This window comes from Histoplasma capsulatum, genomic scaffold (genome assembly GCF_000149585.1).
Source record: "Histoplasma capsulatum NAm1 scaffold_3 genomic scaffold, whole genome shotgun sequence".
Taxonomy (NCBI): domain Eukaryota; kingdom Fungi; phylum Ascomycota; class Eurotiomycetes; order Onygenales; family Ajellomycetaceae; genus Histoplasma; species Histoplasma mississippiense.
Genome location: NW_001813980.1, coordinates 1,549,060 through 1,576,932, shown reverse-complemented (window position 1 = coordinate 1,576,932; position 27,873 = coordinate 1,549,060). Strand labels below are relative to the sequence as shown.

The following is a 27,873-nucleotide window of genomic DNA, read 5'->3' as shown; positions in this document are numbered from 1 at the left end:
ATAAGGTTTTGCAGCAGCAGTGGCCCAAGCTTCTGAGACTGAAAAGAGTTTAAATCAAAACAGGTTAGTGGCGAACAGATTCCAGACCTGCAAATACCCACGCTTTGAAAATCGCAGAAGAAAAATCGAGGATAACAAAAACAGCCCAAATAAAACGATACAATGGTCAAACCACTATCCTTCAAAGGCGATAAAAAGCCCAAGAAGCGTAAGCGCCACCAGACCGATACCGATCCCAATGACGAATTTTCGGCCCGACGCCCAGTCCCTTCAGACAAGTCCAAGGGGGTTCCTGAAGAGGCTCTTGCCGCGGACGAGGATCAAAATTGGCTCTCTGCGGACGTTCCGACAGACATTCTTGGTCCAGTTGTTATAGTATTACCGTCGAGTCCACCCACATGCATCGCATGCGATGGTAATGGGAAAGTGTTTGCTCAAGAAATAGAAAACCTAATAGAAGGAGACCCGGCGACAGCGGAACCGCATGACGTGCGACAAGTGTGGGTTGCTACGAGAGTGGCTGGCGCTGAAGGCATCAATTTCAAGGGACATCATGGCCGGTGAGTTATCCCTCATCTTTTGATGCTCTCATCGAATCCTGAGGCAGGGGATGGTTTTGGGGCTTGAATTTCCAGGGAATCTGGCTAATCACTCAACGGCTTTATAGGTATTTAAGTTGCGACAAATATGGAATATTAAGCGCAAACGCTCCCGCCGTATCCGCTTGCGAATCTTTCGTCCCAATTCCCTCTTCCGATTTACCTAGCACATTCTCTTTCCAGGTGGCAGGTGGCGATAGGGAAGCCTTCCTATCCATAAAGGAGTCTGGAGGCTCTTCCGTGTCTGCTTCTGCGTTAACGGTCGAAATCCGTGGCGATGCATCAAGTATCTCATTCAACACTACATGCCGCGTCCGTATGCAGGCTCGTTTCAAGCCGAAGCTCAAGGCATCCAAAGAGTCCAAAGCGTTGGAGAAAATCAGCCGTAAGGAATTGGAAGCTGCAGTCGGGAGAAGATTAGAAGACCACGAAGTGAAAAGACTGAAAAAAGCGAGAAAGGAAGGCTCCTATCATGAGGCGATCCTGAACGCTAGAGTTAAGGGAAAACACGATAAATTTGCCTCATGATGCGGGCTTTGTCCCCTCTACCACTTTATCGTACGAGCCGGATTTCCTCAACCAGGCCAATCCGCTCGTGTGTTTTCTCATCGCTTTAACGAAATATTGAGAGTCCGCTCTTCGTCCCGTACAAGAAATTGCGACTTGAAGGATATCTTGCATGAGTATATCTCTTTCAGGATAGCATTTGTTTTCGCTAAGTCGGGTTTACGTGAATCTACATGTTTGTCCGTCGGGTACATCCCATGCCACTTTACGCTTCTGAGTTTGGCTCTGGATCTAGATACTATACCCCATCCTATCGGAGATCATGCTGTCGGACCATATGACTTACCTTGGTCGAATTGCTGAGAGGGACTATACTCAAAACACATGTTATGGCGAGTAGGATGGAGATTTTGATGCGCCCCTTATTCAGAAATCTTTACCTCAGTCTCCTGTACGCAGGGACTTCGTCCTCCTGGTTCAACGGATTTAGCTGTTAGGGGCATCTGCATGGGCCCTGATGGGGGCAGATATCCCTGCCCCTCTCCTGGTTTAAATACCATCGCCCAAAAATGATAAACAATGAAATGCTTACAATATAGAACTATTATACATTATCATTCCACAGTTCCATATACATTTACCAAACTCCTCAAGGGAATATAAATAAATAATAAAATCTCCAAGTATGACTCACACGCATGTAGAAGCTACGCTTCCGTCCTTCCGCAAAACGAGCATTGAGAATCTGGGTATTTAAGAATTCGGTATAGGGTGAGTTATGTAAAAGGGTAAAGAAGGGGTACAACTTCAGGGAAATAGGCTAAAGAGAAGAAAAGAAAAGAAAAGAAAAGAAAATATGTAAAAGAAACTTGCAGATAGCAAAGAACAAGCAGGTATGCACAGATATATGCTTAAGAACGGGTATATTAATGGTGCTCAAAGTATTCAACTACCATCGAGAGATTAAACAAAAGTTCGGGGGTATCACGCTTAGCAGCTCTCTGTAAATCGGACTCATGCAAAATGAAAATCAAATTAGTTATCAAAAAAATTCGTTTGGTAAGCTTATCGTGAGCTGTCCAAGTATGGCAAAAAGCACGCTGGCATTTAGGCTACCGTATTTCTGGAAACAATAGATGAAGCAACTTGAGCACTACAAAAACACGAATGAGCACGAACGCATTTAGCGCAGACAGAACCAACCCAAGGGCATATAGGTAGGGAGGAGGTAGTTACAGGTTGTGAGGATTTTGGCTGGACTTACATTTTGACCGAGAAGCGTCCTGCGCTCTCTCCTCGTCTGCAATAATAGGTCGATCACCCAGCATCGCCATAGCTCTCCTACGCATTTCTTCCTGTCGCTCCCTTGAGAATCTATCTCTTGTAGGAGGTGGCACGGTGGCGTGGGTGCTAGCTCTCGTCTGCCTGAGCACATCAACAATGGAATTTCGGAGACTGCTAACGCGAGGCTCAGTGGCAGCCCCAAGCGGCGCCAACTGGTTTCCGTTACCCAAGGCAGTGGGCTCTGTCGTGCGATAGCCAGCGTTACCATTTTCTGCCGTTTGCGCTTGCACTGGACGAATTCTTCGAGCGAGTCGTTCCTGACGTACCATAACACGGGTTATTTTTGTGGGGCAATAGCCACGGGGTAGTACGCTTTTTTTGCAAACTGGACAAAGGCTACTATTTTGCAAGAGGAAATTATCTATACATTCGGGATGAAAAATGTGCTGACATGGAAGTTCGCGGACTGTGGTTTCACCCCAATCGTAGTCGTCTAGACAGATTGGACATGTTGTTTGTGAAAAGGTAGGTTGAGCATGGCGTTGCTGGTTGCTATCAGACGTCGTGGTTTGCGACCTTGGAGATGGTGGAGGCGGAGCCGATGATGGAGATGGTGATTTACGCGGAAAGACGGTTTGTGATACCCGTGAAATCCACACCCAATCCGACATAGCTTGAAGAAAACTCTTCTTATCTAATGGTAATTTGGAATGTCCTTCGGGTTCTAGCATCGTTTCCGCAGTCGGAGGTATGAAATGCTCAATTCTACTTGACCCATCGCAGATATAGAGGGGCATTTTATCCAGGATATCTTGCGGGACGTTCAGCCGCTTAATACCCAGGATCTCCAGATCAACTTCTCCCGCTGCGACTCTCCTTTCCAAGGAACGCAGCTGGCGAGTTTGAATGAGCCGCATGCCGAGGGATAAAAGAATAGCAACACAAATTAGAATCGCTACGACAGCCAAGAGGAAAATCCAAAGGCTTGGGAGGTCATCGCTAGGACTTTCTAAATGGACAGGTCAGCAAATTGCTTCTACAGACTCACGTTGGATGTAGAACCAATAGCTTACTTAGCGCAATTTTTGAGGATACCCGAATCAGCTCGTCGCCCCGCAATGTCCTCAGAAGGTCATCTGCGAAGGGGGCATCGGCTAAATTCCCAGAATACTCACTTAGTGCGTGCATTAGAGTGGCACCGTATAAGCCAGGGATCGCGTAAACGGGGTAAAAACTCATATTCTTCCACGCGCCATCGTCTCCTAAATCCCAGACCGGATGATTATCTGGAGGAGGGGTAGTAGTCGACGCATCCGGAAGATAAAAAACCGCAGCTTCGGGAGGGTTTCGGGACTGTACTGCCAAGAAAGATATGGTACATGCAGAAGAGACCCAAGGAGCAATGGCTATAAAGTTTCTTGTACCATTAAGATCAGATAGGCGAGTCACATTGGCCGGTATGTAACTAGCCGTTGTTTGTTGGCATGGATCCTTGGAGTCAAGCTCTGGGACGTAGAGCAAGCCTCGGATGGCGTCGCCATTTCTGACGTTTGTTGTTGATAGAGTCTGGACCTTATCACCTATACTGAGCGCAAAGGAAATGCTCGGCTGGTGGATTTTGCAGGAATAGTCAGCATGTAGCTGTAGAGGTTGTCTCTAAAGACTGGATAGGGGCAGAAATATTCTTCTCACATTGACCTGCACCGTCCCTGTGAACGGCAAACTATCTACTGGTGGGATAGCGAGGACTACAGCATCGAAAGCGTTTGCAGCTAGGACAGCATATCAGCAAAGCTGTGTCAAGTTATTCCCCTGAACAATATGATTTGGCAAAGCTGGCTCGGATGAACCTCTTCTAGTCTTCCATAACTGGATGTGATTTGGAGGAGCCGTACCCATTCTTTGTAAAAAATCTCATTCAATTCTGATGCTAATGGAAGTACGTATTAAAAACCAAATTCCGAATAGTATCTCATAACGACCGCGAGCAAGGAAGAAAAACGAGAATATCGGCCGTCGTCAGGGGGGGGAATTGGTGGCTATAATTACCATGTACAAGGAAGAATGAAGATAATAATGGCCAACGTAATTGACGAACATAGATGCTTCATTCACCTCAGTTAACTGTGAGGCAGAGAAAAACATGCGGGGCTTTGGAAGTCATGGCGCTTTTTGGAGCCAGAGTGGACGTCAGAATCGGACAGGCAGTAACAGATGTAGTTACCGACTCAGGTCCACGGCTGCTTGTAGAAGTTGACAGCGTGGGCGAGACTTCTTCGTTTCCCTCGGAATCCCTCTCTAGTAAGGATGGGTTTGTCTAGAGTATGGAGCAGTCTTGTCTCTAGTATCATGAATCTATTGGCAATTGCTCGGTGATGTGGTCGTCGTACTTGTTACATGGGGGTGTTTCTGCTTGCTTGTCAGGTGTGCATTTCGCGTTGTCTAAGCTTCCCAAGCTCTAACAAATAAGCCACTTAGCCCCACCAGCTAGGAATTCTCCGCACTTCCTCCGCACCTATGCCGCATGTACCTACCGGCTTGGGTCATTCTAGTTCCTGTTAGTCCCAGACTAGGGCTTAAACTCGAGGTTTTGGCTTTCTGCGACGCCAAAATTTAATCCGCCTGCATCTGGATAACGATGCATGGACTTTCTCTGTTGACCTGGGACATCATCTGTTTCGCAGCTCTCCTGCACAGGGATTGTCGTGCTATTTCCGAATCATTTCTAAAACCAAAGGGGACACCGTGTTCCAGCCTATGGTTGCTGTCGCTTTAGCGAGATCTCGGACATTTGTATTTACCTCCGACATAAAAGGAGGTTCAGGTAAGTTAGTTAATCCCATAGGGCTCTCTGGTCATCACAGGTCTGTGGCCAACCACTAAGTGTAGGGAGCGTCTCGTAAACATCTTAATTTCATCTGGTGAAGCGGCGGGTAGGGGACTCGTGAAGATCAAACACTCTTCTTTCGGCTGACTGAAGATAAGCTTGCTCCTAAATTGAAAGTTTTAGATAAGACCAGCGGCATTTTAGACGCCGCTATAAGCCACTAACGGCGGGTGGAGATCAAAAGTAACTGACTTTCTTGAGGCGTCGAACGATGGAACTCCCCTGTAAAATCAGTTGGTCGACCAAATAGCAAATGTACACAGAAAACCAGCAGATCCGAGCCATCTCCAGGCTGAGGAAATAAGACATAAACACTAGTGTAAGTATTCAAGAAGGGAGATACATTCCAGTCCCGGGAACAACAGTTCACTTCGTTGAAAATACCATCAGCCATCAGATAACTCTTATGCGCCCGCCCAACGTACTGTACATAGGAGACCCTGCTACGATAATAAATATCATTAGTCAGAAGCTGATGCACAGGTCATGCAAGTTTCCCAGTGAGCAGTTTTTCTTGGAGGAGAAAATACAGGCATTGCATCTACAGAGCCTGAATGAGCTCAACGAGCCAATCTCTCTTACTGAACACTAGACAAAGATTGACAGAATCTCGATCTGGACAGGAGGCGTCATTCCAATGGTTTTACCAGAATGTATGACAAGCTGTTGTATTAACAAAATACAACGCATAGTCCCCAGCTGCCATCTGTGGCAATGTTGAAACTTGAGCAATTAATGGATTAAGTGTGGAGGTTGGACGGATTTGTTAATTCGATGCAGTAAAGCGGTTAAAAGATCAAGAGCACACTGCTTCATGGAGGCTCCCCTATACTTCCTATTGAGGACTAGCGTACTACCCTTCCAAAACCGACATAGTTGCCAAGACATTCTATGGGGTGCTCGACACGTGATATAAATCAGTCCACCCGCCGTTTCGTTTTCTAGGGTTTCCGGGTTCCGCAGGAGTTCCCAAGGTCGGCTAGGATATGGCGAAAGGATACGTGTGAAAACGCACGGCACAGAAATATAAATCGAAACAAGTCGCTATCACTAAATGAAAGCCGTTAAGGGATCCTGCGTGAAATACGATCCTGTCTCCTACAGGTTTGTCCTAGTCCATTCTGCTCCAACACAACGTTTTGATATCGCCCTTCTCTTCCTGGGCCGTGCGGAAATTTTGATGCGAATGCTAATTTGAACACCTAGGAAATCTCCTAGAGTTAGATGATGCAGTCATCGTCTTTCGAAGTAATCCAAGAAATTTGCATACCATAGGTAACCAATCGCTGTTCCACTCCCTGCCCTTTCCCGGGTAGTCAACCTCCACGGAGTACTATCGAAATATGCCTCCCCCGCTTGCGAACAAAAGCAAAGGAAAGGGCCGCGAAGTGAGGCGGTCCCGCAGCCGTAACACAACTCCTAGTTCCGCCAGCACTAATACTGTCACGGGAATCGGATATCTGGACAACGATGTTTCAAAAATCCTAGTGCCGACGTCAGTACAGTATTCCGATATCCTTGACAAGTTAGGAGGAAGTGGCCATATTCCAGAACCGAAAGCACTTGAGTCATTGGTGGAGCATCTAAAGACCCTCAGTCAGCTTGCTGAGACGAGAGGTGAGGCATGTAATGCTGGAATAAGGGAAATATCACAGAAACGCAAGGAAGTTCTTGAGGAGTTGAGGGAACGCGAACAACTTGATCGAGATGCAGAAGAAAGGCTGAGAATGAAGAGAGAAGCAGACGATGACGAGGATGTTGGCCGAGTCTCGAAAGGAGGAAAGCTTAAAAAGAGGAAGGATAGAGGAATTGTCAGGGACGAGAGACCTTTATCAAACGAGGCCCATGGAGTAGCCAAGCAGGATGGAATGGATTTGAAGACAGACAGTAAGCAAACGTTTTCCCATATCATGATCACAACCATGCTGCCTTTTGTTTCACTTCTGGTCTCTGTGAACAGCAACAACACAGTTTGTTTTCATTCACCATATCCCATCTTAAACCATTTTTGAATTCTAGCTTTTAGCGATCTTCAATCTAATGGATATTTAGTTCCCCATCGTCGCGGTGGGAAAGATTCGTTTATTATGACTTCACCTAACTCTAAGAAAGCATAAAATATCGTATCCAGTACTTCTTCTTTATCGCCCTCACTATCTCCTGCTGCCACTGGTTCTGGGGACTAGCTCTCTACTGCTGACTCGCCTAATTCGACGGATAGCTCAGATTCTCAGCAGCCTGAACCTACCCCTCCTATTCCGCAGTATCAAGTGTTCGGACCAAACCCTCTCGCGTTCGATGATCCCACTATCTATCACATACGAGATGTTACCCCTGGAATGACAGACGATGAGAAACGTGAGATTTACAGTGTAGCGCAGTTTCCAAAGAGTGACCTCAGCCATATGATGACAGGAACTCCTCCAGACAAAGATTTCAGCAATGCAAAGCCTACTAATCAAGTCAGCGCCAACACATTCGCCACCTATATTGAACCCTATGTTCGTCCTCTTACGGAGGAAGACATTGCATTTCTCAAAGAGAGGGTAAGTGCACCGTTATGGATGGTAATTTTTGTGACTACAAACTAAAATCTCTAACACAGGGTGACCGGACGACTCCCTTCCTCTTGCCGCGCAGAGGTAAAAAACACTACACTGAGATCTGGGCTGAAGAGGATGGGTCAGTCAACGTCGATTCCACTGCTCAAGATCGAGAACAGCTTCCATTAAACCAAGGTCGAAGTGGCATCGATCAGATGACAGATGAAATTGCAGAAACCGATCAAATTTCTGCTCCTCCCCTAGTCAGCCGTCTGTACTCTCTGCTTCGTTTCGAACATCGCACTCTTCCGGAGGAAAACACTGCTGGGACTGCTTCGAACAATGAGGATACCAACATGAACGGCATCGTGAATGGGGACACAATGGACATAGACAGTCTTATAGGTGGTGTAGAACCCGAAACCAAACCCCTTAATTCTGCGACAACCTTTGTGGATGCTTCCCCAAACGGCTTCAAGATCCCAGCAGCCAAGCTGGAACACGGGCAGCTGGACGAGCGACTGAAAGCTGAACTCCGCTACGTTGGAATTTTTGGCCAGGATGATAACCCAGACTACGACGCACACTACGACGATGACATCGCTGAACGCTTGCGTCTCTTGCAAGCTGAGTTGAAGAAGCAAATGATTGCCAACGGTGCGCGCAAGGCCCGTCTACTTGAAATCGCTCGCGAACGCCTGGCATACCAGGAGTATAGCACGATTCACGAAGACCTTGATTCTCAAGTCCAGCAGGCATACCTTAAACGTACACGCACGCTTGGCAAAAGCAAAAAGGGCTCGCAGGCTAAACACAAACCTGGTGGTGCGGGAGGTGGCAGCCATCCTGTCGCGCCCAATGCGTCAGGAGCGGGTGTGAGCAGACCCGGAATTGGCGATGTGGCCCGTACGCTGATGGATCGTCGGAAGCGTTGGTCAGATTGCATTGGCCCCGTATTCAAAGATTGCAAAACAACAGTCCCCGGAAAAGATGAAAGTATTTTTGACCCCGCAGTTATGGAGGAATATGAGAAAGCGGAGTTGGAGGGGTGGGATGAGGAACAGGAATAAACGATGTATGAAAATTCTCTCGCTTCTGCTTGCTACTCCGATATCTAAGGTTTCCTATTTCATCAAGGAGGCATGCTGTGGATTGGGTATTATTTTATGTTGCTTGTAGCAATCGTTCATGGTTTCCTTGTTTTCTTTCTACTTCATGATTTTTTGTCTGTTTATACCCGGAGTTAGCATATTCAGGGCATGGCTTTAGGGCGGAAATGATTTTAGGCGCACTGTCAAATCAGGGAATAACGGTTGGGGGTATGTAAGAGTTTATTTGGGGTTTCAAATGCTATTCATATTTTGTTGCAAGCGATCTCAATCTTTTATTTATTCTTCTATTCCTTGATGTGCCTTGACACTCAGTCTAGTCATTATGCTTGTCCATACATTCATCGTCCTTCCCTTCGTGATACGCATTTTGAAGAGCTGAGAGTTACGGTGTTGGAATCCTTACCGAAAAGCAAGCATGTCTCCAACATTGCCTAAGGATCTGGGTATATGAAACACACCTATGGTGATGGCAAATCGCCCAAGCTTAGCATAAGTGTCTAGTACCTTTCCAAAAATATCAGGAAACAGTAACAACGAACACCATAAAATATATCCCATCTACCGGTCAATAATTTGCACTTCAAACGGATACCTCCTTAACCGATCCGTGAGTTCCTTCTCGCTGATTTCCAGCTCCGTACATATCTGATCGAAGCAGTGGGCTCCATCGAGATAACTCCCCAGCGTTTTATCATCAATCCCGACCTCCTCGTCGTCTCCTAAAGCGTAATCATCATCCCTATCGTCCTCAATGGCGCTGTCGTCATTAATAGGCGAAAGTGTCGCGGAATGACCCCCATCTCGCGAGCTAATTGATCGACGACTTTGCGAGGACAAACGGCGCCCTCCTAAGTCTGGGCCACTGCTGACAACAAAAGATGAGGAAGCCGTGGAAGCAAGGCCAGGCCTGTGTTGTCTTGTTTGCTGAGTTAGATATCCTGTTGCATAGGCGTACTTATGGACGCGATACAGGAAGCCCTTTATGACGCCAAATGTTATGAATCGTCTTAAATCAATGTTAGCAAGTTCGTGGATGTGCTCGATATAAAACTGCTTGACAGTCTTTCCCTGTCTAAGGCTGGCGTAAAGCTCAATTAAGCCGACTCCGTCAACGATACCAGCGCTTTTGTTGCCAGTGCCAGAGTTAGCGACCAAAGGCCATATTTCATCATGGTCTACCTCACTGCAAGCCTTCTGTCTGTTTCGAGAACTAGATGATAAGGCAGATTGGGTAGATGGGTTCACAGTTGGTGGCGCAGTTATGCTTGGGGTGGGAGCAAAACGAGTATTTACATATCTTGCGCATTCACGTTGCATATCTTCGTCTATTGCAATGGTTGAACCAAACTGTGCCGTTGGGGCGTATATTGCCGAGAATGAGAAAATGTCTAGGAGAAATATGCAGCCGTAGTAGATCAAATGCCGGATCGCGCTACATGTCAGAGAGAAGTCCGTATCCGCAAGTACCGAAATTATGCGAACACTGTTAACCCCGTTGATAAAAGGTACAACCTAGAAAATGAGTTAAGAATTGTTCTCCCGAGAAGATAGCCCATGACAGGTCAACTGCAATAAAACTTACTCTCTGCATTGTAAGATCCCAGTTTTCATCCATAAAAGCTTCGTATCGAACAGTAAATAGCGGTACGTGCCAAGCTTTGACGATAGGTGGTGAGGGATAAATAGGAAATAACTTGATATTCAGAGTGTTGAGTTCATCTGATGACCGGTGGTATCAGTCAACGATCGCACATTTAAAGGGGCTAAAGTAAGCTGCTCGGAACTAGAGGAGATAGCATTCGTAAATGTAGAGAAGATAGCGTACCAATCGGAATCATACACTCGCAATAATTATTCAAATCTTCCATCAACGTCTCACACAAACTGTAAACCTTGCCCTCTCCACCTTTAGAGAAATCTTTCGACAAAAATCCGGACTGCTCCTCCAGCCCGCACATAAGATCCGCCAGCTTCTGCACCACGCTTTTGAAAGTGCCAAATTCCTCATCTTCCGCCAACACGATGCAGAAGTTGAAAATGAACTCGTTTCGGTCGTATTTCGGGGAGGTCATGCAGACAGGGGAGCCAAGAATACGATATCCACCGGAACATACGTGAATTAGGTTACCGCATAGTTCCTGCCGCGGAATCACAAAGAAGGATATGTCAGAGAAAGCAATTAGGGGTGATTGGTTCGGAGGCGCTGTCGGGGACGACACAATGGCTCCATCGGGGACTTGATGGACAACTTTTGGGCCTGCACGTAGAATACGCGTATTAGTTTAGGGTACAAGAAAAATACGGACAGAGACTATTTGTTATAAATGAGATATAAAGCCGGCCTCTTACCTTCTTGTGTGTCGAACTTGCTGTAGAATATTGCCTTGATCATCTTCGGTCAATGCCGTCAAATCGTGTTTTGAGGCTTGGATAATCATAGATCGCACAATTGTTCGGCCTACCCATGGTCAACACTTAATTGATCCTATTCTTTGTGGGGTTATTTAAATGCATTATAAATACCCTCTAGGGTGGCTTCGGATCGATAATAATGGAGAGATGTGACGAGACCCAAGCTCCAAGTCACATGCTTTCTAGAAAATTGTCTACCAAAGAGCAAATTCCCATTTTCGCACCTATGTTTAAAGGGCAATAGGTGAATAGAATCCCGATTTCGAAAAATAAAGCTAGGGAAATACAGTAGTTATGTTGATTCTTGGAACAGAATCCGACTTATGAGCTAAGTAATCAGCAAAATGCGAACGCGTCAAACATAGTGATGCACAGGAGATGGAATTTAAAACAAATCAAACCCATTGTTAGAGACAATTATACCCTTGAAAATGCGCTACTCCGTGAGCACTGGGTAGAAGTTGGAGATCAGTCCCATTAGCACAACTCTTCCTACTTGGATAACAACAGAAGCAAAAGTTGAAAAAAGAGGGGGCATAGGATCAAACAATGAGAACTAAGTTATATCTAGGAATAAACCGTCATCATCGCTGAATAGCTCAAAAGAAGCTAAGGGATATCATAGAAATCTATTTGTGGGAGCCGCCTGCAGAAACATACGAGATAGAGGAAACGACGGAGATGTACCATAATCTCCCAGCATTAACGCCATACTGACAATGAGATAAGAGAAATATACCGGCGGTGGAAATATACACCGGAAAAATGCATCAGAGAGAAAGGAAACAAACAGTCATCCGTCCAGAGGTAACAAACCGAAAGTATTTAAATTGTAGGGCCTAGGATAAAGTCCGATTAGATGATTTCCGTAGGTACTAAGATCAATGTCGTAAAGAGCCGTAGGAGTCTATCATTACAGCTATCTCGCAGCTTCCGGAGCAGGATTTGACGAGGAGTCAACTGCGGATCTGGCGGCGATGCTAGATCTTATAGTTGTCGACCCGGAACGTCTGTTTGACATTGGAACGGGCCTGCTAGAATTGCTCGCACTGGATGCCCCATGGCTGCGAACGTCAGCCGCGGTGTCTGATGATGACGGCGGCGAGTGTAAAGGCATGTTGGTGAGCGAAACGTTTAGCGGTCGGCCAGATCGAATTGCATGAAGCATTCCCACGTATGCATTATGTTCAGAGGCTTCCTTCAGCCACTGCTCCCAATCTTCATCAAGAGACACATCCGCTCCTTGTTGTCGCGCTTCCGCTGCCTGGAGTAGACGTTGGTTTAACGTAACCCCATAACTTTCCATTTCATCACCGTCATCACTCGTTTCTTCTTCGTCTTCCTCGCGGCTGTGTAGCTCTGATATGATTTCTAATTCCGGGAATCTGTCTTCGTTTTTAAGATCCGGAAGCTGGTGGTTTCGGGGGGTATCTTCTACGTATTTATGTATATAGACCGACGGTGGTAGTGGCGGAGTAGCACACCTAATATTGTCTGTCGTGGTATCCCTAACCTGGACAGCTTTATCCCGTTCGTAACGATCCCTAGCCCACTTTGTACCCTCCCAACGACAAAGCGAAGCGATTTCAGCTTCCGTCAATCCTAGTTCGTCGAACGCCTTGAACAACTTCTGATGCCATGCGAAGCGACCCAACCTCATTCGGTGCGGGGGGAAGGAATAATCGAGCCCAGGATATTGGGCTTCAATACAGTCAAGGGTGCCATAGAAAGTGGAAGTTTCGATGCGAACCTCAGGAACAAGATGTCGGGTGATAAGGGACGCAAATGTAGATGGTTCGTTTGTGCGCGGCCTCGGGAAAATGGCATTGTACACAAGCTGAGACAGCACCGGCTTATGCATGTTGTGGTGGTCGTTCCGTATAATACGCTTGTTCGCAAGAGAAGAATGTGAATTGGAACAAGGTTCAAACGGGGGAAGAGGTCGAAGATTCTTCTTATGAGGTAGTTGGTAGGTTTGGAGGTCAAGTTCGGTCGAGTTACCTGATTTATGGGAGGCAATTCACAGAAATTTGTGATCGAGCTAGCGCTTCGCTTCACCTCACTTCATCACAAAAGCTTCCCAGCTCAAGTGTTGTCGGAGGAGGCTTGTATAGCCGCCGCAAAACCTGGCACGAAGCGTCCGCCTATTCCCTCGGAAGGAACTTCCTGTAGTTCTTCACGGGCTTCAGCTACTTGGAAAGTTTTTTCTTATTCTGGGTAAATTGATATCGCAGGTTGGTAAATTCTCGGTGAGGTTTCAGAGGCAGAATAACGCTTAATAAGGCTCAGAGGTTAGAGTCGAGAGGTAGTGAATATAACCACTGTGTTTATTTAGTCGTTGACGCAGAATCGCTGGGATGTTGCTGCAAGAAAGGCTCAAGGCTCCTGGCCAGCGCTTGAACTGGCGGGAATGGGAGCCGCACGTGAAGGTTTGGATGGCACACGGGTTCGATTTTTAGAGGCCACCATGTGGTTTATTTCTGCTTTTGTTCCTGTTGGATCGGTTGGTTAAACCGGGTTTGCTGGTGGCAATGGTAGTGGTTAGAACTTAACCGTGGAAGTGGTGCCGCAGGTGGCTGTCTGTGTTGTGAAGGTTGGACGTCCTCGAATGGGTTGGCAATCCCCAGACACATCACACCCAACAAACCGATCACGCTGCGAGCAGGCGCTTGAAATTAATATCGCCCACCGGGATGAAACAAAAAATTTTGGGTCGGATGGAGCCCGATGGCTAAACTCTTGCTGATATTTGAATCATAGCTTCGCCCACAGGCTTCCGAACTTAGTTAATATGGGTGTGATCTCCACGTCTGAAACCTAACGGGATTGGCTAACAAGGGTATGATAGACAGCTCTTAGCTCCAGGAACCTGTAAACTTCAAAGAAGTCTCACCTGGCTCATACCTTGTTATATGACGGGGGAAGGGGAAGGACATGGCTGTTATCTTCTATTTATGTTAAAGGCCAAAACGACAGCGTGGTTGTGGCAGGGAATGGTGCCGTCCGACCAACCTATTGAAGCATTGGATAATGCCTCCTGGCAAATTCAAAGCATTCAGGTCACAGCACATGTTCTCCAAGAATGCTCGCTTGCAGCATTGCTCCAATACTGCCTTACCGTCACTGGGGCATAACCCTACAAGCTCTATCTAGGTCACCGTCTCGTACCCAATCATTCTCCCGTTTCAACCGCTCCAGCTGGCTAATCCTCGCATTACTTGATCCCGGCTGAATATGGAAACAGGCGACAGGTCAGAAGCTGGGACGGGTCTTGTCAAACAACTTTCTAGCGGTGACGCTGGCAAAATTTGCCTCTGGAACTTAACTGTGCATACATATCCCCTCACAAAATGGGGCGACCACTCTTAGTGAGTTAGCCAATCTAAGGAAATCGATATCCAATTCTGTCGTGTTTGGATATTCAATTTCCTGGCAGTCTGACAGCGGCCTGACCAGTCGAAAGACCTATTCAACCCTGATGATGCGTTCGTACTCATCATACAGGTCTCCAATAGAAAATGGTCACGTATTTAACGATGCTACTCCAGAGTTTTTCGCGTTTCTGTGAAAATATTACACCCCACGGAATAAATTGGGCCCCACCCAAGCTTGAGGCCCGGGGGATGTGGCCATCCCCATGATAACTACTGTCTAAACTCCGACAACAATTTATTGGGTGATTGGCTAAAACATGTCTCTAGTTTGGTGTCAGTGTTGGGCGAGTACCTGTGCAACGGATGGCAAGCCAGCGCAGTTCTACAGCTAGTTTGTCTCGCTGTACTTTTCCACGCATCGTTATTATGATGTCTGTTTGAGTATCCTGTAATTCCTCTCAAAACTAATAATGACGATGCGTGGGTCACAGCATCGTGGAGGACTGGGAATGCTTTAATTTACTGGATGCTCTCTATTGGATCACACCATGTCCTGCCGGTTGAGCGAGTACCCATTTTCAACAAAAAAACGATGGCCGCACGATCTCTACATTTGGGCGCTTGGGTTTGAAATCGAATTTCAACGTTTGCCTGTTTGTTTTCGAACTGTAAACGATTCATTTAACCCTCGAGGGGAAACAGGTTATCGACTCGTTCATATAGCCCAGTTCACAGTTGGAAAGGGGTTGTGAACGCCCAAGGAAACATCCTGACTCACTGCAATGTAGCAATTATGTGACGCATTTTTCCTTTTCAGTTTTTTATAGGTCTTCAAACGTTGAAGTTGCCCCAAAGCGACTGAATTGATATTAAATAAATCTTCGCCCTTTCTGCTCAGGTTATCTATGGAATGACTTGATCACTATGGTTGCCCCTTGCCTATAACAGCCGTATTGGCCCTACCACCCACATGCAACCCCCATGCCCTCAGCGCAATCTAAGGAGCCATGAATACCCAGCGCTGCCCCAATATATTTGGCTGTCCACTGCCCATCATCTGGAGCGAGAACACACATGCAAGGCTGGACAGGCCCTTCGACCAGTCAAGCACAGCAACGGTCTCACCAAGAGAGGGAGATAAAGTGGAAGAAAATAAGCCTTGACTGGCATCTTCGGAGCTCGCACCAAGTCGTACAAGTTGAAATCCGCGCCCCTTAGTATCGTCATCACCTTTCTTCAACTTTCTCCGCTCGAATGCTTCCAGCGCCGTCTTCCCGTCAGCGCAAACCTCAATGGCAAAATGGAACGCAGCAATATGGTTACCAGTGACAGTGAAGCGCATTATCTCAGTAGTGAAGTGGCAGTCTCCTAGTCGGAGGGGCGGAAGCTGAATATCACTGTTGAGGTTGAAAGCGTTATATGCTACTCGCCCACTGAGATCATTCACCCCCAGCAGCGAGGATAGGGCCATTACTACTCTTACCATTATACAGAAGCAAACCTGGTCTTGTCCTAAGTAGGCTCTTCTTGCTGCAGCCGGCATGAGCCTGGACTGCATACAGACGATCCTCCTTGCCCGCAACACAGGGGTAAAATGGTTTCATTGCCGGGGAAGGCTCCATTGATAATAGGCCTTCATAGTTGAATGGGATGGGGAATATGGGACAGGCATTGCACAACTCTCCTCGTCTGCATGTTCGGAGTAGGCTGGATGGTCACCATTTCTGGCAGGTCCATTGGAAGAGGAGCAGTCAATTTATCTTGGTCGTCCACGACTGGCCGTTTGCCCTCACACAACTATGTGTGTATCAGCTTCGATACACCAATTTATTGCTGGCGGTGGGAAATAGTGCAAAAAGGAAGATTGTCGGAACATCGCAACATCTCTCGCTGCGGCCAATCGTGATATTTATACCCTAGCAAGGGGGGAATCTATTTTGGGAAGCGTCAAAGTATACGCTTTAACCAAGTTAGTTAAACGTCACCAACGCCAGCGCCCCCAATTTGGCATTGTATCACGTGATGTATAGAGTTGATGGATGCCTGCAAGAAAGTTAAGTCAATGTGTGTAGAGACTCTTATTACAAGCGGCTAACAGGCCAATGTTTCAAAATAAAAGCATGCTGCGTTGCAGTCGAAGCGCATGGTAACAATGTCAACCTTCGATGGCATCGTAGAAGGTGAGCTGTCTTCAATTGGGGAATCTTAGCTACCAGATGATTCGGTTCGAAATTTGTTGACCAATATCACAGAGTTTCCTCAAATTCGAAGTAAATAGCCCCACACCGGTGTCTTTTCTAATAAATTATATGAGGCAATATATTGACCTGCGACCCCCTCGTTTGAGCAGTTGATTATTTTCGAAAGAACCCCAATCGACCAGCTCCCCTGGCATGTTTCCTTAGCCATGTTCATAGCGACCATCTTCAGGGCCTGGAATCGTTGAGAGCACCTTTCATATACTGCTCTGCTGCTACGCGAGAGGTAGAGTAACCTGCATCCTTCCCTGCTGACTGAGTATTTGTCATTAACTCTGAACCCAGATCCTTCTCCGCCTTGAGAAGTATCCCCATCGCATTAACTTTAGCAAGGGGATATTGGAGTCAAGGAAGCAGCACTACAAACACCTATCTAAGCTGTTGGTATGCATGGCTCCTCATACTTGACCTTGGATGCGCATATGACTCCGCTTAACATAGGATTCAACTAGCGTCCCATTCCGCTGCATGTTCCAACGGAGATCGAGTTGAGCCCAAGAAACAATATTCGTGTCACCCTCTTCGATGCTAACCATTGTCCCGGTGCTGTTATGTTCCTCATAGAGGGGAATGGAAAAGCAATTCTGTATACCGGCGACATTCGAGGTATATGTTCCATTTTCCATTTCAGTTCTGTATTTATTGAGCAGAACCGCGTTCTGTCATTTCTATCTGGTTCTCGTTGCAGCCGGCAAGACTGACTTTCTCTCATAGCGGAATCTTGGTGGGTTGATAATCTCATCAGAAACCCAGTCCTCATTCCATATACCATTGGAAGCAAGCTGCTTGATAAGATATATCTTGACACAACATTCGCTACGAAATCTGATGTGTACCAAACTTTTGCCTCAAAAGCGGAAGGAATCAGAGAACTTTTAGAAAAAGTACAAACATATCCAGACAATACTCTGTTCTATCTACGCGTATGGACATTTGGCTACGAAGATGTCTGGCTAGCGTTGTCAGCTGCCCTTAATACCCGGGTAATATGCATTATTTTCCATTCATTCAGGCATGGAGAGTAGAAACTGACGAACGGGACTAGATCCACGTTGACCGATATCAAATGGGAGTGTATCAATCCCTAGCGACGCGTGATGCGAGTGGTTTTGGCATTGATGAAGCGCCATTCCTTTGTGGATTCAGGCTTGGTAATTCGCAAATTCCTGGTTGTTTAACCCTCGATCACGGAACTAGAATCCATAGTTGCGAGCCTGGTATGATCTGCTCCACCATTTCTAAAGGCCCCTTCGTATACATTACACCCGTTGTATCACGTTTGAATGACGGTTCCGAGGTTCCTGAATTGGGAGCTGGAGGCGGAAAGGGTGACCTTTACCAAAGCCATGAGTTGGAGCTACAAGATGATTTTACCTTCCAGCAACTTTTGAACGTATGTTCTGAGCGTATTCAGGACGAGGAAATCCATACGTCGATAATAGCGGCTTTGTCAGAAGCGCATAAGTCGAAATCAAAATCGTTGTCACTCGACGCTTACGGGATAAAGGAGGATCAAGAGATCTCAGTCCAGCAACTCGTGAGTATTCTAAGTCGAGGGACACCAGCAAGGAACCTATCAGACCCCAATACCGTCGAAATACCCCTATATCCAGAAGGAGAACCTGGTCGTAATCTCCCAAACACAATAGTAAGAGTGCAATTGACCTTGTTTAACCACTCCCGTATTTCAACGCTTAATGCGTTGTTGTCTTGTGGATGCCTCGAAGTAACATATGAATAGCATTTTCCCTATTCCCGTCACTCTTCCTATGCCGAACTCTGCAATTTAATCAGAGCCTTCAAACCACAGGACATCTTCCCTTGTACAATAGACCCTGTGTCGTGGAACGAAGAGGTATCCGTAAGCACTCTATTTGGCCATCTATGCTCTGGTTCAAATTTTGCCCACGATGAGTTCATGAGAACGATGAGTGCCCAGCGATCTAACAGCCGGTCACTGAAACGGAAACGGTTGGGAAGTGATTCTTCATCAACAAAAAATTCAACACAGCAGACAGATTTATCTATCTCTTTCATCCAAAATAACGAGCTGCCTTCAGTTATCCCATCAATCAGCAGCAGGGAACATGATTCTGACTCGGGTCGCGGACCTGGATTTCAGCTTCAACAAGCTGGTAATTGTCCCGGAGCGACCTCCTTGCCCTCTCAGCAGACGTCGAACAATATAAACCTAGAATCATATAATGTGGACTCACAATCGTCATCCCTGAACTCCCAAATAGTCGCCATAAAACACATTCTGCAAGAAAAACACCGAAATCACGAACTGGAATTCCACCTCCCGTCTTCATTTCCAGACTTCAATAACGAAAATGCTGCCAATGGTGATTCTTCCCCGCGAACCTCACAAGCCCAACCGCAGCCTCAAAATATCAGCATATCCGTTTCCCTCCCGGTTCCACAGCCACAGACCACCCAAGACGATAATTGCCACCAACCACCCACCGACACCAATATCCTTAATGACAACAATGACAGTCTCGCCGACAATCTTCTCGACGATGAGAGCACCTGCTCGCTGTCCCCGTCCGCTGTTGGCTCCGAACAATCCATGACAGACACATATACGACGAGCGCGAGAAGGAAGCGCCGTATGGCCGCATACCATGCAGCTCGTAAGGGCACGTACGAGGCATGGTCTACTCTCTACTCACCTGTTAGCGCAGGCAATAACCACACCGAGGAGGAGGTTGAGCTGTAAACGCTCGCAGCGCGGATAGAGAATTGGGTGTTGTGTTGTGTATGTAATGTATGTATGTTACATGTACATACATGTATATTTATGATCTCCCAGCTATTTTTAAAAAAAAAATAAAAATAAAAATAAAAATAAAAATAAAATAAAATAATGAGGGCGTCAAAGGAGGCGTGGAGAACTAAGCAAAATTTTCCCTCTTAAGGAATTACAGGGGCGGGATTTTTCATTTCTGGATTCTGGATTCTCATGCATGTTCATTTTATTATTTATCTCTTGCAACTATACGTGGGATGGGAAGGTCGACTAGTTGTCATGTACAGTACATTTGGTTCCCTTTTTCAGGACTGACTCCCATTTTTTTTACCTTTCTCCCGCTTTTCTGCTTTTCTGCTTTTCTAGTACCAGCAGCACATCTTCACGAGACCAGCCATTTTCTCCTTTTGCTTGATACCTATATTGGTTGGAGTGGAGTAGATATGATAAGACATCACGTCACTTGATATTAGACTTCTTCAAACGAAAAGGACTTTTATTTATTCAGCCTCGAAAACTGGCCATAGTGGATGTTCTCGAAAGTGACACAAGTATAATTATAATATATGTATAGCTCCCTCGGCTTTAACTATCATCTAACCAGGGCAAAATACGTTATGTGCTGCACGGTCCTGTCCTGTACATCACATTCCCACTATCAATTGCAATGGCTGAAAAGAGGGCTGGTAGGGTAGAGAAGCTGAGAAAAAGCTTAATTAAAAAATAAAATGTTCCTGCGTTAAGGGCAGCTGCGCAGCTGGCTCCGCCCGACAAATTTTACCATCTGCTTCGACAACCTATTTCCGAAAAAAAAAGGGGCGGGGGAAAAGGAAGGTTTTATGTTAGCAAGAGTTTCCATGCACGAATCGACCCCGTTCAAGGGCTTGTGCCCTTATTGGAACAAACCATTCTTAATACGACAACAGGACAGGGGAATACAGGATAAACACTGGCAGGCCAGGCCTGGGTAATGTAGGGGATGAACGGGAAGAATAAACGACTTACATAACTTTCTGGATCAACCCTCATCTTGGGCATCACATCGTTAAATTTCATATCCTTCTTGCTAATATTTCGACAATTCTTCACTACTTCGACGCGCCTTTTGAGCCCGTACGAATCAATGATGCCCAGGCTTTTCGATGCTTGGGAGACAAACATTATGGATGTTCTGGGAAGGTGGGCCTATGAATTTACTATTCTTAGTGATCGAACTACAAACGGGAGACGAGGGAGAGTGAGAGCGAAAAGACAGACGACAGACGATAGGAGAGAAAACTCACAGCATACATCGCCCTCATCAACATGGGTTCGATAGTTGAGATCGAACCGTTCGCGTCGCCCTATTCAAATACACCAATTTCAGATATCACACTCATCCAGAGTCATACTCCATTTCCTTCTGGAGGAGTGACATATCCGGTTTACATACCATCATCGCCATAGCAATCATACCAGATTTCAACACCATATTTGGTTTCGTCCCAAAGTCCGAAAACTTCCACATGACAAGATCTGCAACCTTCCCCACCTCAACACTGCCAATAAGGTGGGACATTCCCTGCGTGATTGCCGGGTTAATCGTATACTTACTGATATACCTTTTCACCCTAAAATTATCCGCGCCCGTTCCTCTATCTTCCTCTAAGGGGCCACGCTGAAGCTTGTTCTTATGCGCCGTGTTCCACGTGCGAAGAATCACTTCACCGCAGCGACCCATAGCCTGGGAATCTGAAGAAATCATGCTGATGGCACCCAGGTCGTGCAGCACGTCTTCTGCCGCAATTGTTTCAGCACGAATACGGCTCTCGGCGAATGCGACGTCTTCACGGATGTTTTTGGAAAGATGATGGCATACCATGACCATGTCAAGGTGCTCGTCTAGAGTATTTAAAGTGAATGGGCGTGTGGGGTTCGTGCTACTTGGAAGGACATTAGGGAATTGGACGGCTGAGATGATATCCGGCGCATGGCCTCCACCCGCGCCTTCGGTATGGTAGGTGTGGATGGCGCGACCCTTGAATGCTTGGATCGATTGTTCGACAAAACCAGATTCGTTAAGGGTATCGGTGTGGATGAGACACTGCACGTCATACTCATCGCAAACCGAGAGACATGTATCGATTGCCGCTGGGGTACAGCCCCAGTCTTCATGTAGTTTCAGACCTGCAGCTCCAGCACGAATCTGCTCTCTCAGACTTTGGGGCTGGCAATCATTCCCTTTACCCGTGATCCCAAAATTTATTGGTAAGCCGTCGCAGGCCTGGATGATATTCTTCATATGGTTCGGCCCCGGCGTACACGTCGTCGCGTTTGTTCCAGTACTGGGACCTGTACCACCACCCAGCATCGTGGTGACACCTGACGCCAGAGCCTCCTGTACCTGATCCGGGGTGATAAGATGAATGTGAGTATCGATGCCACCAGCGGTGACTATGTTTCGTTCCCCAGAAATTACATCAGTACCAGATCCAACAAACATATTCGGATAGACCCCATCCATAACATCAGGGTTCCCTGCTTTTCCGATACCGACAATATTTCCATCCTTAATGCCGATATCAGCTACATAAATCCCAGTCCAATCGACAATAAGTGCATTCGTAATAACGGTGTCCAGTACGTCGTCTGAGCACCTTCCGGACGCTTGGCCCATGCCTTCTCTCAAGGTCTTGCCCCCGCCAAACGTACACTCATCCCCAAACGAAGTTAAGTCCTTTTCTACCTTTATCCATAGATCCGTTGAGCCTAGTCTAATAAGGTCGCCGGTGGTGGCGCCAAACATGCGCATGTACGATTCCCTATCCATCGAATGCGGGTCGATATGGGTAATACCACTTGCTGGCTCAGGTGTATGCGCGAACCCGGCTTTTTGAAGTCGCTCAAGAATTTCATCTGCCCTGGTGAGGTCGACTTTGCCACTGGCCAGGAAATTACCCCCGTGAATCACCTTGTTTCCACCTATCTCAACGAGAGTCACCGTTTTGGAATCTCCAGGTTCGAACCGGATAGCAGTTCCCGCGGGAATATCCAGGCGGTAGCCATACGATCTGAGTCTATCAAAATCCAGATGCGGATTGACCTCGATGAAGTGGTAATGGGAGCCAACCTAAGAAAACCCCCAGCCAGGCAACGCAGGTCAGCATGCGTCTAAAAGAAGCGTGATAAGGAAAATTTGACGAGGCGTAGAAGCCAACGAACCTGAATGGGCCTATCCCCTTTACTGGTTACTTTAAGAGAGATTCTTTTACGTCCCTCATTTAGCATAATTCTGGACTGCTTTACAGGAATAACCGCCCCCGGCATTTTCAAAGGGTGATAATCTTCCGGATCAGGATCAGGGAAAATATCCTTCGAAGGCACGGGCAGGAAACTGCCATACAAGGCCTTCTCCAAATCGCCGTCCTCGGTGCTGATAGGTTCGTGGATGGTTACTAGATAAGTGCCGGAAGGGAAAGTGCCCTCCACAAAGACCTCATGAACGGTGGAGGTCACCGATGGCAGAACATGACGTCGCCCCAGCATCATCTTGCCGATGGCCATCAGGTCGGCCACAGTATGGTGGCCATCACGTATCAGCTGTAGCATGCATGTCAGAGATAAGTTCCGTATGAAATTGAATGTAAATTCGTCATCGAGCAAACAGTATCGAATGGTTAAAACGTACCTCCTGTATGTTTGATGCAATTAATGCCTAGAAAACCCTCTCCCAAGCCAATTAGTCGAGTCAGTAACGAAGCCAAAACAATGGATTCCAAAAGGGATTTGTTTTACGCATGGTTATAAAGAACAAATCTTTACTAACCGTCGCTTCCGCATGATTCAACCGAACTCCACGAGCCAGACGCCGCTGAGCCAGAAAGCCAAGCTGGGAGGTGACAAGCTTGTCAAGCTATAAGGGAGGGGGGTCAGTCAGGGTATATTCAAGTTCGAAGCCCGCAAGAAAATTCAAGGGGAAAAAAAGGAGGCAACGAAACAGACTGCGCATCACAGGCAGATGTAGGCTTCGTAATAATAAATTAAAATAAAAGACAAAGATGAAATATACATAATACAAACGTACTGGAGGAAGCTGCTCACCTCTCTCGGAACAAGCTGCATTTGGTCAGGATTCAGCAAGCTTGTGGCTAACTAAATATAGAAATTAACCAAGAATAGAGAGCAAGAGCAGAGAGCAGAACAGCTCGATATCAGATAATGGTCGTCGCGGTGGGAGTTACACAGAGCAGCAGGACAATATGGGGTTGTCTGGCGAATCTCTATTTACCAGGAGAGGCCAGCCAACGCAGCGCAGAAGAGCAGAAGCAATCGAAAAAGGCAAAAAAAGAAAAAAATAAATGACGATCCAAGATTCTCTCGAGAAGCCTGATCTGTGTAGATGTGTAGTAATTTTCGTTTCTTCTTGTTCCTATTTTTGTAATTACAAATATTTCTCTTCTTCCTATTCTTCCACTTATCTTCTCCTCTTGCCAGCAATGCTGTACACCGAGCTCCAATGTCCAAAGGCAGCTGGGATTGAGCAAGCAAAGTGTGGTGGAGGAAGTTTTGGATAACGAGTTGCCTTGCACGGTTTAGCGTCCGACTGGGCAGTACCAAGGTCATTACCTTTTTTAACCACTGCTGGACTGCACCTTTATTAGTAAGCTAAAACAAACCGCCTTACAGATGTATCTGCCGTCCCAACTCCTTTTGCCGCCTCGCGCCTGTGGTAGAGCTTTCCTTCTACCACTAACATGTAAAGGCGCGTGGAACTGAACAATCGACTGGGCCTCGCTGGAAAGCAGATTGATCGGGTACGGGGACGTTCCGAAATATCATCCTGGCTGGCCTTCTTGAACACTCTTGTCTATCGTCAATCCGATTCGATGCTAGGAGCGTAACTGGGCGTAGCTGGTTGTTTAGCAACGATTCCTCGAGAAGTCCCTTTGCCTTCTCTCTATCTTCTGGTCGCCATTGAAGCGGGTCTCCCGTAAACGCCAAGAAGTGTTGCTTATTCCTTCCTTCGAGAAACTCTTGTGACGTTTCTAGTCTTGGTTTCTGTATATATCGTCCTGAAAAAAGCTCCGTACATAAGTTCTGTTCCATATGCCATGTGTCCGTGATGCATGTGGAAAGAGAATCTCTGTATGTGGGAGCGGGGGAGGGAGAAGCAAAAAAAAAAAAAAAATCCGTATATCAATCATAAACAGATTTTGTCAGCCAGCAGCAGCAAACAATCTCTGTGAAAATGCTACGGAGTAGACTCCCTGGCATCCATCTCCTCACATCACAGAGCCAAAAACTCAAAAATACCATTGGCAAGCCCCCAAGGCGTCAAGAAGCATGAATTTGCTGCATACACAAAAAAAGAAAAGAAAGAAAAAAAACCCCATCATCCCTTCTGACCCCGTAACTCTATCGACAAAAAACCACTCAGTATATAGTTATTGCAGATAGATTAATCAAGTAGGGTGCTCCAGCACGCGAGAAAGAAAATTAAAAAAAAAAAAAAGAAAAGAAAAGAAAAAGAAAAAGAAAAAGAAAAAGAAACCCGCATGCGACCAAAAACCGGGGCAAGACCTCTTTCAGCCAACTAGTTAAAAAATTCGACGGCCTGTTATGGGCTTTGGTTACGGGTTAGCGCGGACACACACAACACACACACACACACACTCTCTCTCTCTCTCTCACTCTCTCTCTCACACCAATGCGAACAGGTTCGTGTCCCCTTGGTGTTCCCCCTCCCCCTCTGAGCTCCGAGCTCTGAGGCTTGTCTCAAGGCAAAGAATCTTCCCCTCCTTAGTTGTCGATCTGGGGTGGCCCATGCATCATATGCATACTGCGCAGATACCCGTGGACCAGTACCTACCCACCCTACCTCGCCACCCTCCTTTCCTCCTTGAAAAACAATATAAACACTGAGCACAAAAGGAAGCAAAAGGTATAATTATATTATAGTAAAAGTAAACTACGACAAACCACCCACCTTCCACCCTCCACCCCCCATCATGGGGCACGCAGCCAGGGGAGGAAAAGACTATTGCACCCCACCATACGTTTGACGCCGGGCAGATGATGAACGACGGTGGTGGTGGTGGCGACAACTTCCAAGGTTCCAGCGGCTAAGATCGATCTCCCAAATGCAAGCTCCAAAGAACCGGGCCCCTTTCCCCCACGCCCCACCCCGCCCAGGAGTACTCCGTATCGGTACGGATAGTTAGTTAAAAGATCATCAATATTTTCTTTTCCTCTGCACATTACAGACGACGTAAAGTAGTTAACCGCGTTGGCTAGCTAAAAGCAACAATGATATCAACACATTGAAGTTTTCCCGATTGCCAAAACAGAATAGAATAAAATTAGAATAGAAATGCAGAGCAGAAATGCAGAGAACCCCATGTCTCAAATCCCAATTCCAGGCTCATAAACTAACAAACGATCAAACCCAATCCGTAAAAGTAACAGCTTTTCCTACAGTACAAACCAACAGTGGCTCCGAGCAAAACATGAGATTGTTAAGAAAACACACCAGAAACAGAAAAAAAAAAAGGAGAAAAAAAGGAAAATAAAATAATGCAAACACCCGCAGCAATTTGAAACAAAATCAGAAGCAACATGAGAGCTTATTAACAAAAAGGAAAACCAAAATTCGAAAAAGCAAAAGACCCACCCCAGCCCGCCTTAATCAAATTGGCTTAGGTCAATCAATCAATCCCCTGCTTCACTCTTCCGCTTCTTCTTCCCCCCTCTCCTCTCACCTTTCGGTGTCTCGTTCGCGGCAGCAGCACCGCGCTTCGGTTTCGCAGCAGTCTCTTCCTTCTCCTTCTCCTTCCTAGCAGCACCTCTCATCTTCTTCTCTGGCGACGCCTTCTTCGCGCTGGCACTCCCAGCCGTGGGCGTCGCTACCTTCGCATCAGAAGTAGCACCGCCAGTAGTCCTCCGTCGCTTATTCGACCGTGGCGGTGTCGGTTCCCGTACAGGCTCTGGCGACGATTCCTCCTCCTCCTCCTCCTCCTCCTCCTCTTCCTCGTCCTCCTCATCAGATTCCTGCTCAGACCCTTCAGACGACACATCTTCCTCGCCCGCCGCCGCCCGGTGGACGCCCTGCTGCAATTGCATAGCAGCAGCATTAGCGTTTGCATTGGCAGCTGCGGTAGTCGACAAGCCATCCTCAGGAACGGGCAAGCCAGCTTTATAGGCGCGCATTTTCTCCTGGTAGACTGCTAGGTTTTCCGCGTAGAGTTTTTTCCAGATCTAAGGGGTATTGCTTATTAGTAAATTGGATATTTGGCAGAGTAGTATTAAGCGGGTTGGCTGGCTTTTTAACATACCTGCTTCTCCTCATCAGGCATCTCAGCCCAACGCCTCGTCCCCTCATCAGCGACCTCCTTCGGTCGCGCGTTCTCCCCCAGCTCCTGTGCAATTGAAGCGCGGTTATGTTGCATGTAGAGGAAATATGGTGTCAAAGCACGCTTGGGCGCATTGGGATCAGGTGGGGCGCGCTTGCGCTTCTTCTTGGCCCCAGAGATGGCATCAACTCTGCCTAGAGTACGGGGACCAGCGGCAAGACCACCGCCGGGGCTAAGGCCACGGCCACCGCTGAGGAAGCCATTCTCGAGTAGACTCGAGGTGATCCCGCCCAGATCGAGAGTGGAGGGACCACGGTTCAGCACCGTGTTGGCATGATTGATATATGCGCGCGACAGGTCTGAGACGGCTGATTGGAGGGTGGCGAGAGAAACGATGACCTGGATGTGTGTTAGAGCTAAGGCACTTCTGTTTGTTGGGTCCTCGCTGGCGGCAATGAGGTCGCCACAAGCAACGTTGATGGGAAGGATGACGCGATTGATGGTTTCCAGCAGAGATGGTGGGGTGAGGGACAGAGGCGGGGCGTGGGTATAAGGGGGAGAATTAGGGATAAGAAGGTGACGAAGGATGGTAGGGAGAGTAGCACGTGAAGAAGGCATGACGGGAGAGATCTTGGTGGCTTTGGGTGCAGGGGAAGTGGTGAGGTGACGAAGGATGGGGATTGGTGGATAAGGAATGGCAAACGCAGGGACGCCAGCGGAGGGCGGGACTGCAAGGCCAACGCCAGGAAGAGAGGGAGACGACCACCTGCGCAAGGGCAACTAACTGGGCATGGAAGAAAAAGGTCGCTCTGTTATG

At 47.0% G+C, this 27,873-nt stretch overlaps 9 protein-coding genes across 9 annotated transcripts in view; 3 read left to right on the top strand and 6 right to left on the bottom strand.

The window, feature by feature from the left end:
• Nucleotides 1–162: 162 nt before the first annotated feature.
• HCAG_03604 (conserved hypothetical protein) lies at nucleotides 163–1,127 on the top strand (the record flags this gene model as incomplete). The annotated part of the gene is made up of 2 exons (XM_001541456.1): nucleotides 163–560; nucleotides 668–1,127. The coding sequence occupies 2 exons, from the start codon at nucleotides 163–165 to the stop codon at nucleotides 1,125–1,127; spliced, it is 858 nt and encodes a 285-aa protein (XP_001541506.1).
• Nucleotides 1,128–2,218: 1,091 nt separating this feature from the next.
• On the bottom strand, nucleotides 2,219–4,289 carry HCAG_03603 (predicted protein; the record flags this gene model as incomplete). Its single annotated transcript, XM_001541455.1, has 5 exons — nucleotides 2,219–2,259; nucleotides 2,371–3,399; nucleotides 3,464–3,998; nucleotides 4,083–4,162; nucleotides 4,286–4,289. 5 exons carry the CDS (start codon nucleotides 4,287–4,289, stop codon nucleotides 2,219–2,221), a joined length of 1,689 nt encoding a protein of 562 aa, XP_001541505.1.
• A 2,331-nt stretch (nucleotides 4,290–6,620) lies between these two features.
• Nucleotides 6,621–8,890, top strand: HCAG_03602 (conserved hypothetical protein; the record flags this gene model as incomplete). The annotated part of the gene is made up of 3 exons (XM_001541454.1): nucleotides 6,621–7,164; nucleotides 7,504–7,823; nucleotides 7,883–8,890. 3 exons carry the CDS (start codon nucleotides 6,621–6,623, stop codon nucleotides 8,888–8,890), a joined length of 1,872 nt encoding a protein of 623 aa, XP_001541504.1.
• Nucleotides 8,891–9,490: 600 nt separating this feature from the next.
• On the bottom strand, nucleotides 9,491–11,324 carry HCAG_03601 (conserved hypothetical protein; the record flags this gene model as incomplete). The annotated part of the gene is made up of 4 exons (XM_001541453.1): nucleotides 9,491–10,444; nucleotides 10,515–10,651; nucleotides 10,758–11,189; nucleotides 11,282–11,324. 4 exons carry the CDS (start codon nucleotides 11,322–11,324, stop codon nucleotides 9,491–9,493), a joined length of 1,566 nt encoding a protein of 521 aa, XP_001541503.1.
• Nucleotides 11,325–12,324: 1,000 nt separating this feature from the next.
• HCAG_03600 (predicted protein) lies at nucleotides 12,325–13,205 on the bottom strand (the record flags this gene model as incomplete). Its single annotated transcript, XM_001541452.1, has 2 exons — nucleotides 12,325–12,378; nucleotides 12,417–13,205. 2 exons carry the CDS (start codon nucleotides 13,203–13,205, stop codon nucleotides 12,325–12,327), a joined length of 843 nt encoding a protein of 280 aa, XP_001541502.1.
• Nucleotides 13,206–15,715: 2,510 nt separating this feature from the next.
• On the bottom strand, nucleotides 15,716–16,340 carry HCAG_03599 (predicted protein; the record flags this gene model as incomplete). The annotated part of the gene is made up of 2 exons (XM_001541451.1): nucleotides 15,716–16,191; nucleotides 16,283–16,340. 2 exons carry the CDS (start codon nucleotides 16,338–16,340, stop codon nucleotides 15,716–15,718), a joined length of 534 nt encoding a protein of 177 aa, XP_001541501.1.
• Nucleotides 16,341–16,870: 530 nt separating this feature from the next.
• On the top strand, nucleotides 16,871–19,698 carry HCAG_03598 (predicted protein; the record flags this gene model as incomplete). The annotated part of the gene is made up of 8 exons (XM_001541450.1): nucleotides 16,871–16,898; nucleotides 17,102–17,202; nucleotides 17,262–17,360; nucleotides 17,543–17,582; nucleotides 17,691–17,959; nucleotides 18,022–18,513; nucleotides 18,787–18,837; nucleotides 19,099–19,698. The coding sequence occupies 8 exons, from the start codon at nucleotides 16,871–16,873 to the stop codon at nucleotides 19,696–19,698; spliced, it is 1,680 nt and encodes a 559-aa protein (XP_001541500.1).
• Nucleotides 19,699–20,055: 357 nt separating this feature from the next.
• On the bottom strand, nucleotides 20,056–25,023 carry HCAG_03597 (urease; the record flags this gene model as incomplete). The annotated part of the gene is made up of 12 exons (XM_001541449.1): nucleotides 20,056–20,146; nucleotides 20,343–20,365; nucleotides 20,734–20,913; nucleotides 21,012–21,071; nucleotides 21,161–22,837; nucleotides 22,930–23,307; nucleotides 23,396–23,422; nucleotides 23,534–23,620; nucleotides 23,809–23,859; nucleotides 24,215–24,333; nucleotides 24,462–24,765; nucleotides 25,021–25,023. The coding sequence occupies 12 exons, from the start codon at nucleotides 25,021–25,023 to the stop codon at nucleotides 20,056–20,058; spliced, it is 3,000 nt and encodes a 999-aa protein (XP_001541499.1).
• A 1,392-nt stretch (nucleotides 25,024–26,415) lies between these two features.
• Nucleotides 26,416–27,873, bottom strand: part of HCAG_03596 (conserved hypothetical protein) — a gene marked incomplete at both ends in the record, with an annotated part of 1,833 nt that continues 375 nt past the window's right edge. The window contains 2 exons of the mRNA XM_001541448.1: nucleotides 26,416–26,961; nucleotides 27,039–27,836. Coding sequence (XP_001541498.1) covers nucleotides 26,416–26,961; nucleotides 27,039–27,836 — 1,344 coding nt within the window. The remainder of the gene's footprint in view (nucleotides 26,962–27,038; nucleotides 27,837–27,873) is intronic.